Below are 11,624 nucleotides of genomic sequence, written 5' to 3'. Positions count from 1 at the left end.
CTGATTACTCTACACGTGGCCTCAACCTGCCAACCTTCCCACCCCAAAACCCATGTCAGGGTAACCGGATGTCTCAGTAGAATTGCTAACAGGATTGATGACTAGGGTAGCTCTGAGACTGAGGTGGAGTTTGGGAGTGGGTTCAAAAAAAAAAAACAACCCGAAAACTTCCCTAAAAGACCACACCCTGCTGATTCCTTGCCAGAGGTTACGCTCACTAGTCATGCTGCTGCCACTTAATGATCTCTCTTGAAGCTGGATGACTTAGACACAGGCTTACAGAATTTTCAGTGTCCGTTGTTGATAGCGACTAGTCATGCAATTGAAACTGTGGTCAAGCTTTGCAAGAAGCTTCTCTAGTAGCAAAGCGGCTGCTTTTTTTCTATACTACATGTAGATACTATATAAGTGATCAAGTACTATGTTAAATAGATCTGACTCTTCTTATTCTGTTGCTAATAAAACTCTTTTAATTCTAGATTTGGATATCAAAACATCAGGGACTGGCTGCGTGAAGATTCAGAAAATAGAGTGCAATAACTGCAAAATAGAAACGGAGAAGGGGACTAGTGTCTTGCAGTCAATAAAGGTACAAAGAACCCTCTCCCACTCCATTGGTGTTTTTAAAAAGGATTGTGTGTTGGAATATAATATAAAAAATACCAGCTCTGAAGATGAGAACTCCTCTGATATTTCTAAGTGTTACTATGTGCGTAGCACCTCACCTTTTATTTATTGCGTACAATTATGACACAAAGTAAATAACACTAAATAATGTGGAGTCAGAAGTCCAGGTACCTTTGATGATAGCCAAAGCCAGCAGAAACAGTGACAGCAGTAAGTCTGATATCTGCCCTCCCTACGCCTCAAAAAAGACCAAATACAGACTGGGATTTCCTATCTAGTACAGTAATAGTTATGCTTGCTCAGTCAGGACTTTGCAGTATGTTGCTTTTTTTCCCCCCTGTGTTTTTTTGTAATTCTGGTGTAACAGCGCTATTGACAAACTCTTTAATTTAATTTTCAATCAGAAGTTAAACATTACATATTCAAAGTACCTGACTGAAATATATCTGATAAACTGATACATGATCTCTGTATATATCACGGTCATGACCTTGTTTTTTCAGTCTTAAGATTTCAGTTTTGCTGACGTAGGCTTTTGTAGAAATAATCAAAGTATATCTGACTTAGGTGCTGTTTGGAATCAAATTCACTTGAATAATTAGGATTGTACCTGCAGGAATTGGTATGAATTCAGAAGAAGGTCTTTTCAAATAGGGTAATTCCTAAGATTAAATATGGTTGAGATATGAAAAATCTTTCAGTGTTTTTCTCTACCATGGTAAGAGATTATTTCATAGCGCACATATGGGAAACTGAATTTAAGGCAAAATTTAATGTACAATTGAGCTAGTTTTACTCCATATTCAGTGAACTACTGAATTGACCGTATTACTAATTGACCATATTACTCTTAAAAAGGTAACTAAAATCTAACAAAAAGTTAACAGTACTATAGGTGTTTACTGGTTACCGTGACAGCTTCAGCATACAGTACTAGAAAAGATATGTTAACACTCTTGGTTTTGTTGATTCTGAAGTAGTGAGATTAAGGTTTTGAATTAAAATTAACAACTGTATAGGTGTTTACAAGAGCAACAGTTGTTCAGTTGCAGTATCTCTTAGCCATACAATCTGGTTTTAGTCTAATATTGTTTTTAAGAAGTACTCTAGTTCTAATAAGGCAACTGTGACTCGATTTTTTCTAATATAGGTTCAGGAATTATACTCTGTTAGTAGAGAAGCAGAATTATTAGTGAGAAGCAGAATTATTAACCTTTTGGGTTTTTTCAAAGCCACTGAAAATTTTATAGGCTAAACTCTAGTGCAGTGCAGGAGCTGGTTCTTCTTTAGGGAATGTACTTTAGTGAGCAAACTGAAGTGATACTGCCCTCCCCTGGATGAATTAAAGAGGTGTTTCATGTTGCTTCACTGTTAGGCTATCCACAAACCTCATTGCCTAGCAAAGCAGGAGAGTCTTTACAGTAGAGAGCAAAAGATTATTGATCAATGACTTGAAATAAAAAATTCAGGTTGTGTGGATTATTCAAGAGCAGTAGGAAACAGCTTTACAACTGTTAATTCTCTTCATTTGCTACAGACTGCAAGAAGTTGTTTGTATAACTTGTAATTCAAAAACCTTGGTGATTTTTGGTATACTGTATGGTGTCTTTACAGAAGATCTAGAAATTTGACATCTGCTTTCCTTAATCACACATGCTAGTAGTTGAACAGAAAAGATTAATATTCTGTGTGAGTTTTTTAATGAATTTTGACTGATACTTTTGGTGTAGTAGGAATTAACCAGTGAGACTTGTTGAGGGTTGTTTTACTGAGATCTTTTTTTGGTGGTTGTTTGTAATTGTCTAAAGCCCAGTTCACCCTATCCCTTCTAAGTCTCTAGGTCAACTGATAGCAGCACTAATTCCAAAATACAGTTATGACTTCTCAGTGTTCTTTAGAGCATAAATTATTCCCAAAGTCTTCATTGAGAAAGCAGTGCTTCTTTTTAATTTCATCTTGTGCTTCTTATTACTGTCCATCAGCTCAGCAGTGACAGTGGGATGAAGGAGACCCTTTAATTTTGTTTCTGTGCTCTGTGATTACTTCTGACTCTTTGACTGTGTCGGTGGTAACAAGAATTTCCAGGTGTCTTGCGTACAATCAGCGGAAGACCTGCCGTGCTTCCTCACCACACGTCATGTCTAAGCCTGATTTGTTAAGGTCCTGCAACACTGTTCTTACTTTCTTTGAACAGAACAATTTTTTCTGTTTTTTGTTTAACATCTGTCATGGCCATGACAGCCTTTTACCTCTTCCGTAATCAAAACTTTCTCTCTTGCTAGGAGAAGCCCTATGACACATTAGTGCTGCTTACTTCTGTCTGGATGAATATTCCCTCTTAATGAAAATGCTACTTGACCATTTTAACTTGCTTCCTCTCAGCAAATCCTGCTGTCTGTTAGGTGTCTCTATTGATAACTACCTCTGAAAGCCTGTTGTTTTTACTCACAAGACCTTTTTTGATCTTTCTGAGATTAGTTTTATAATTGGTGGTAGATCTTTTGTTTGAATATACCTTAGCTATATGTCCCTTTTTGTGTGTATTTCTCTATTTTTTTTTTCTCGTCAATTGTATGCAGCAGCTGAAAGGTATAAAGGCTATAGCATTTCTTACTTGAAACCTGGTTTCTTTGGGAAAAAACTTGAGATTATAGTATAGATATATGCAAAATACCTAATTTGAATGAGAATCTGGTTGTAATGAAACATTGTAGGATCTGGTTCTATTTGCAGGCCTAAGGTCTGCACTGGGATGCATCCACAGAATTTTATGGCTATACGTGCTACTCCAAGAATAAATAGCTGTATGGTATGTTTGTGTCTATATATATGATTATCCTACAGGGTTCTGTGACACTGTAGGTTCCAGATCACTGGAAGGTTCCAGTTTGCAAGTTCATTTCTCATTGCCAGCTCCTAGTTTCTCATCTGCTACAGTACCGGGTATATGCATACTGTGGTTTCTGGATGGAGTATAAATTAAATGCCAAGTTCCCTCTTCCTTCACCTGCTGTTTATTTTTATATATACTGAGTGAATGTTTTTCTAGTTAAAAAAGCCAAGCCAAAACCCCCACCTGTATTGAGAATAAAGGTTTCCTCAGCATCAGTCTTTCCTTTGTGTTTCTGGTTACAAAGAAAGCTGACTTGTTTTGAGTTTGACCCCACTGGAAGTAAACAGCACGTTTGGCAATCACTTGAGAAGAAGCCTTCACAGTAAAAAGGAAGTTTGTGATCCAAGGTGGCTGTTGTGGTACAGCTTGAAAAACAAGACAACTTGTTTTCTAATTATGATTATCCTAACCTTATGATTTTCAAACTTTTTTTTCAGAGTCATAAAATTGATATACGAACAAATGGTGGCAAAGTAATTGGTCTTGGAACACTTTATGGAAATACAGATATTCGTGCAACAGAGAAGGGTGTAAGTAAGAAGTAAAACTTTCTCTCCAATGGCTTGTTCAACTTGTCTGTTGCAAAATGACTAAATTTTGAAGAATATGTGCTGAGGGAAAGATAATGACCCTCATTGGTTGATTGTCATTTCACTGTTAACTTAAGTTCATCTGTTTAATTATACTGTTTTATCTTGTGCTTGGTTTGCAGTAGTAAAGAGGCTCCAGAGAAAGAGCAGTAATAAGCATGTGATCATTCCGTCAGCACAGAGCTGATACAACTCATCAGTTTTAATTACGTAGACCCTCACAACTGTCTTAAACTTTTTACTTGGCTGATATCTAGGCACCTGGATTCTGCAGCAGGCCCATGAGTTTATTTTAGTGTCTCATGAATAGTGTCTTGATATTTTTACATGCTCTACAATTCCAGGATTATTTGGTTGTAGGAACTGAAGAGTAGAAGAGTATTTCTTTGCAGCTGAGGAAATGTAATTGCATGTAATCTTGTTAACGAGATGCAGTGAAGAATCATAAACTGGAAGAGTTTTGTAGAGAAGTAGCTTGCTTTTTTCAGCAGATGGCAGCATGAGACAAACTTCATAGTACTCTAATCTGGTTTTGTTTCTTGACATAAGTAGTCAATTTTTCTTTATTTAAGATAACGTAGAGCTAGGCTCCCTTACATAATACTACAGTTTTTACACCGAGTCTGGTTCTTGGGCTTAACTTGAATGTTTAGGTGTCACAATGTCCATGTAACTGCTATTAGGAGTCGTTAGATCTGAGGCATTGCTGTATGAACATGTGGAACCAGCCCAAGTCTGTAAGGAGCTTGGATGTGTGCAGTACTCTGGCAGAATCAGTAGGTACCCTTAAAGACCAGCAGTGTTGGAAAGAATCAGAAGGAGTGCGGGTGACTCTCCCTAGCCAACAAAATAATTAGGGCCAAGATATTATGTTCTAGGAGTCCAAACTCACCTCTGCAAAGTACCATTTGGCACTGTCGTATGTGTTGTAGGCTGCGTTCTGAGGTCATATGGTCTCTTACATAGAACTACCAAACTGTTCTTAACATTCTGCTGTAAATTAAGCAACTTGTCATTGGTTTTTTCCAAAAACTGTCAACATTAAATTACCTGCATTTGTTTGTAGTGGATGCTGGCCTGCCTTTTATGTACAAACACCTGCTGTAGCTGTACTAATTAGTACTTCTTCATGAACATTTCTTCATCCCAGCAAGACATCCCAGCATAAAGCAGAGTGGGTAAAGTCTTACTGTGACATGCTCTGTTGATGCCACAGTTGTACTGATTGGTGCTAATTGATTGGCAGTTCCCTCAGGAATGTTACTAGTTAGTGGAGTTCAGATCCATCCTAAGCCATTAGCAGCTACAGGAAATAGAAGAGAGCAGAGGCAGTTTGCAGCTTTCTTGATGTGTCATCCATCTTCCTGCAGAGGGCTGCTGTTGAAAGGATCTGAAAACTGGACTCCTTGCTTTCTACCAGTGAATAAGATGAAGTGTAATCTAGAAAATGCTTTAACCACTGTGGATTCATGCTGCTCACAACATACTAGCATGGTGGTGGTCTTTAAATCAGAATTGTGCTGCTTAGTCATTTTTCCCAAACTAGTTTATTACACCAGTACAGATCATGGAGTTAATTTCAAATAACATCTTGCTGGTGATGATAAAAACAAGTGGATGGTAGAAAAATAATTAGATCTATATCTATGTGAAAATATAGTTCATGAAAATGAGTAATGTAATTGTTTTGCTTTGAGTCTTTAAATGGTATTTAAAAATCTAACTTTTTTCAGACACACTGTCCTTCTGAAAAAATAAAACAAACTTCCTGCAGATTAAGTGAAGTGCTTCTTTGTGATCATAAATATTTGCCTAGTCTGTAATATTGCTAGAAGTCATGCTTACAGTTGTAAAGCTGTAGTATCTTGAGTGAAGTGAGTAATTTTAACAGGAATTTACATCTGCAGAACAATATTTTGGTTTATGTTATTGAACTTCTCACTAGCAAACTTTGCTGAGTAGTTAGAAAGGACAGTGTGAGATTTCTTTTCTCAATTGGCCCCTTCTGTTAATAATCAGTCAGCCTTATGTCTCCTGTGTATGTTTGTATGAGATGTTTCTTCCATCAGTTGTAGTCATCATTATGTAATTATGGCTCTGTCAGCATTTCCAGCCCCCTCCTGGAGGTGGGGAGGGAAAGGATGTGGTAAAAGATACTAAGCATTTGAGAGCTAGAGAATATTTTTAAGGGGGAGAATAGAGAAGCCACTCATAAAATATTTGAGCAAAAATGGCACAAAAAGGAAGGCTAAGGTGAGCAATATGTGGGGAAGGAGTTGTTTATGTTGTATTTAAACATAGCAAGATGTTCCTTTCAGGTGAAAATGTGTTCAGGTGCAAAAACATTCTCAGTCTGATTTTTGAAGATAAACACTTTTTTCTTTAAAAGGTAGGAAACTGATGGAGCACGTGGTCAGTCTCAGTAACTGCAACTCCCAAGGCCCTACTCTCAAAGGAAGGAATTTTTACAAGACAAATATAATCAAATTTGTTTGACTGGGGAGTCATTAGCTAATCTGTGCGACAGGGATTTTTCTATAACATTTATTTAGCAGAGCCAATCATGTGTGTTTTGCCAAAAATTCATAAAAGTTAAAGAATTTGGGACTGAAAACATATTTAGTTTCAATAAAAAGCCATCCTATTTTTTCATGGTTTCCCTATATAGAATACTTTTTAGTCTTATACTTGAGCAGCCTGACTCTTGCCCTCCCCCCTTAGATCTGGGTTATTCTGAAACAAATGTTCATTGTATTGGTAGTTTTGGGGTTTTTTTTAATTTATTTTTAATAGCAACTAGCTGACTCAGTACTTATTTTTATCATGTGCTGAGACAACTCTTTATTGCTGTGCATTTTTAAGAAAGATGGTTACGGCTGGGAAATAAGATGAGTTGGGGTGTGAGCTTATTTATAATTAGGTGCTTTATACTACTTAAATATCCGGATAGAGTCAAAATTTGCATGCCATAGTAATAGATGTAGATTTTTTGGGCTTTCCTTTTTTTTTTTTGCCACAAGGCAGCCAGTTTGCACCCAAACTATGCGGATGTTTTTATTTCCCCTCCCTTAAAGTGTACCTTGTTCTGTTTTCATTATGCTGATAGCAATGATGGCCCTGCTAAAATTGGAAAGGTACTTCAGAAGTAATTAACTCTTCGGCACAGGTTTACATCACTGAGGAAAATGATAGTGGCTTTTCTTTTATTTGTTGCTTTGTCAGTGTGCCACAGCAGGCTTACGCTTTGCTATCCTGGGTGTGGGAGTAGTGGAGTACTCTGTGGGAAACATTTGTAGGATAGATGCAATGTAAACTTGTGTTTGTTAAGGACTCTGCTTGTTAAGAGTTTTGTTAGGAGCACTGAAAGATTGAAAAGCTGGATTGCTGTCACTTTGGGTAGTGACAAGTTATGCCTTAATATCATTGCCTAAAGATCACCTGCAGAAATTGTACACATTGACTGTCACATATCTCTAATTCTAGCACAGCACTTTCATCACCAGACTTTCATAAAGGTTAATGTAGCTTCTTACATTCATGGAGACCTGCTATGTGTTGCAGCATTGCATCACGTCAAAAATATTAAGACAAGAGTTTGTTTTGTAATCTTATGACTTAGTGTAAAGATGGCATAAAGCTATGTATGGATTGGTAAAGTCACAGTATAATTTGGCTGTCATATAGTTCATACTAAACCAGCCTCTTTAGCTCGCTTCTTGGGACACAATGCAGGATGGAGTTTGTGCAACTCTAGTTGCTGTTTGTCAGAATACCTCTTCCTTTACCCATAGCATATTCTTTATACAATGTAACACTCACTGGAAGGGTTAGCAGACTTATTTTTTTGTATTAACTTTGACAAGATGACAATGCTAAAATGATAAAGCAGATTTAAAGATGAATTGCCATAAGGCACAGTTTGATCTAGAAGGTCATATATAATTTAATGTAATGAATAAGGATTGTGTGCAATTCACTTGAAGTCTGTGTAAGCAAAATAAAAACAAATTGAATGGAAGTTAAGTATGAACTATTGCATGATTCCATCATAAATCAAGTTTAACTGAGGAAGAATAGAATTGAATTTGTATGGTAGCTGCACAAGAATGTGATCTGTTTTGTTCAGATAGGTATAGGTTGTCTCACACGACTTGTTGCTTCTGCATAGATCATTCCATCTATGACCTTTTATTCCTCAAATCTATCTGTAGTGCAGCTTCTCAAATCCTATTCTTTTTCTCCATTTCTATTGAAAAGAAGTAGAAATGGAGATCTTACCCTTCATTTTTTAAGGCTTTATACAACTTGGGGCTTAAGTCCAAGAATAGAGGCCTGAATAACCAAGGTAGGATGAACTGAGAGAAAGAGCCGCTGTGGCTTTTTCGCAAGCCTTCACCAATGCTATGTCTACAAAGTGAGCCAGTTAAAAATCTGCATAAGTAGCTGCATGTAACAGACAGTAGATATTTCAGTATATGGTGGCCTGAGTATCAGTGCTTTAAGTGTTATAATGTTGTATGAACATTAAGTCTTCATTATTAGAGCTGATCCTTTTTTTTATTTTTCAAAATGAAGTGGTTTGGTTTTTAAAATAAATCAAGTTTTTATTTCATCTGTTTGTGATTGTTTGGGTTCTTCACCTGTATGATGGATGTAATAATTCATCGGAATGTTGTAAAGAACCATTAGCTTATCAGTCAGAGCTCTTGAATGAAAAGGTTTTTTGTTTTGTCTTGTGTAGCTTTTAGCTAAGAATTCGATTCTGTTTGTTCTGCACCAACAACTGCTTTCCATTTGTTTTGCCTCTTAAGTAGTGTTACTTCCCTCTGCCTTTTCAAACTGTGATGACAAGTTTTCCATTATGTTTATTTAAGTTTATTTCTCTTAGAGCGTGAATATAGAGAAGCTGCAGGGGACATCCATCAACATATCTACTGAAGATGGGCTGCTGAAAACTAAGTATCTCTATGCAGATTCATCGTCTCTGTCTTCAGTAGCTGGTGATATTCTGCTGGGAAGTATTCATGGTAAGAAGGAAATCCTGTCACATGGTAAGGGAAATACTATCACAAATGTAGCTGCTCTGAAGGTATTCATAACGTTCACAGTAAAAAATCATAGAATCATAGAATGGTTTGGGTTGGAAGGGACCTTAAATATTGAGTTCCACCCCCCCTGCCATGGGCAGGGACACCTTCCACTAGCCCAGGTTGCTCAAAGTCTCATCCAGCCTGGCCTTGAACACCTGCAGGGATGGGGCATCCACAGCTTCTCTGGGCACCCTGTTTCAGCATCTCATCACCCTCACAGTAAAAAATTTCCTCCTAATATCTAATCTAAATCTACCCTCTTTCAGATAAAAACCATTACCCCTTGTCCTGTTGCTACACTCCCTGATAAAGAGTGCCTCCCCATCTCTCCCATAGCCCCCTTCAGGTACTGGAAGGCTGCTAGAAGGTCTCCCTGGAGCTTTCTCTTCACTAGGCTAAACAGCCCCAACTCTCTCAGCCTGTCCTCATAGGGGAGGTGCTCCAGCACCAGTCCTCTGGACTCACTCCAACAGGTCCATGTCCTTCCTGTGCTGAGGACTCCAGACCAGGTAGGGTCTCGTGAGAGTGGAGTAGAGGGGGAGAATCACCTCCCTCGACCTGCTGGTCACACTTCTTTTGACACAGCCCAGGATATGGTTGGTTTTCTGGGCTGCACCTGCACATTGCTGGCTCATGTTGAGCTTCGTGTCTACCAGCACCCCCAAGTCCTTCTCCTCAGGGCTGCTCTCAATCCATTCTCCACCCAGCCTGTATTCGTGCTTGGGGTTGCCCCAGCCCAGGTGCAGGACTTTGCACTTGGCCTTGTTGAACTTCATGAGGTCTGGACAGGCCCACCTCTCAAGTCTGTCCAGGCCAGGCCCTCTGGATGGCATCCCTTCCCTCCAGCATGTCAGCCGTGCCACACAGCTTGGTGTTGTCTGCAAACTTGCTGAGGGCACACTCAGTCTCATTAATCCCATATAACAGCAGTCAAGGTTGGAATCTGTTGAGGTTTTCTCATTTAACAAATTCACATTGAATTCTGATTGTGCTGTAATGCATTTGTGGTGATTTAACATTAAGTAAAGCAAACTGGAGGATATATGAGAAGTTAAAGTTACTCACGTCAGTCAGAGTACCAGATTTCCAACTATATGCTTTGTAAGCACTTTGCTGCAATTTCTTAGCAATTTTATGTTGTCATCTTGCTTCAGAAGTGATTCTGTCCTTAAAGGAGCAACTCCTTTGTCTGTTTACTATAAGCTTAAGACTGTTTTCTAAACCAGTTAGGTAAAGTTCACTTTAGCGTGCATAGGCAGAAATAAGATTTTTTTTTTTATTATTATTCTTGTTATTGTATATTTCTAACATATAGACTGTATTACTGGTATTTCTGGATGATAAACTGTTTTAGTTTGGTTTTTTCTAACTTCAAACCCATATAATGATACTGTGGAATGATCAGTTTGTGAGCATGTTCATGCCTCTGTGCACATCCAAAATATTTGTTTTTGTTTTCATGGTACAAAAATGAAATAACTGCTCTAGTTAGTGACTTACTTCCTTAGTAATGCCACATTGTCATTTAGCTGAACAACAGGGTGAAAGCAAATAGAATTGCATCCAAATTAAACAGACAGTTCTTACATTACTTCAGGGTTATTTCCTGAGCTCTCTACTAAATGGATCTGGAACACCTAACGTTATTTTAGCTGTTTCTTTTAAAAACAATTGCACATTAACAGTTGCATGATATTTCTATTTTTTCAGAATAATATTTTCTGCAAAACGTCATGCTCCTCAATCATGTTTTAATAGTAAGAGCAAATACTTTTAAAGTATTTTAAATTATTGTATATCATATATATATATGTGTGTGTGTGTGCGTGTGTATATATATTAGCAGAAAAGATAAACTCCCACTATAATTTTATGGTAGAAAAAAATTGATCACTTTCACTTAGTCTTTTGCTTATAAGGTAGCTCAATTTTAGTAGTAGTTTTGTTTGTAAACACTTGGACAGATTATTTCTTGGTCAAGTAAGCCCACTATTTCCCTATAGCTGATGGTATGCTAGTATTATAGTTGGCATAAAATCAGCACATCTGTGCAAAAAACTGAGCTAGACTTCGTTGCTTTTGTACTGAGAACTTTGAAGTCAGGGCAATGCAAGCTTTACAAACCTGCCTGAGACCCATTTTGTAGTTGAAACTTGGGCTGTACGATTCCAGTGCTTGTGAGCTTGTAAACTTGGATGAATGGAATTAGAATTAGGACCTGACAGACTAAAACTGACTCCGTGTAGAAAGATTATATTGATTCTGTATTGCAGTCCTTAAGCATAACAGTAATACTGTCTTCAATATTGTTGTCCAATGCCTCAGATGATGGAGGCATCAGAAGTTAAATTTTCTTCGCTGTCACAAAAAAACCAAACAGATAAAAAAAACCCCTACCAGTGTGATACAAAAAAGCTACAGACA

The 11,624-nt window shown here is 37.7% G+C and overlaps 1 protein-coding gene across 1 annotated transcript in view; it reads left to right on the top strand.

Moving 5' to 3' along the window:
* The first annotated feature begins 421 nt into the window (after nt 1–421).
* Nucleotides 422–11,624, top strand: part of FAM185A (family with sequence similarity 185, member A) — a 33,353-nt gene continuing 22,150 nt past the window's right edge. Inside the window, exons 1-3 of the mRNA XM_010077979.1 lie at nt 422–589; nt 3,958–4,050; nt 8,999–9,137. Coding sequence (XP_010076281.1) covers nt 422–589; nt 3,958–4,050; nt 8,999–9,137 — 400 coding nt within the window. The remainder of the gene's footprint in view (nt 590–3,957; nt 4,051–8,998; nt 9,138–11,624) is intronic.

This window comes from Pterocles gutturalis, unplaced genomic scaffold, assembly GCF_000699245.1.
Source record: "Pterocles gutturalis isolate BGI_N339 unplaced genomic scaffold, ASM69924v1 scaffold18438, whole genome shotgun sequence".
Lineage (NCBI taxonomy): Eukaryota > Metazoa > Chordata > Aves > Pterocliformes > Pteroclidae > Pterocles > Pterocles gutturalis.
This window is presented reverse-complemented; position numbering and strand designations above follow the sequence as displayed.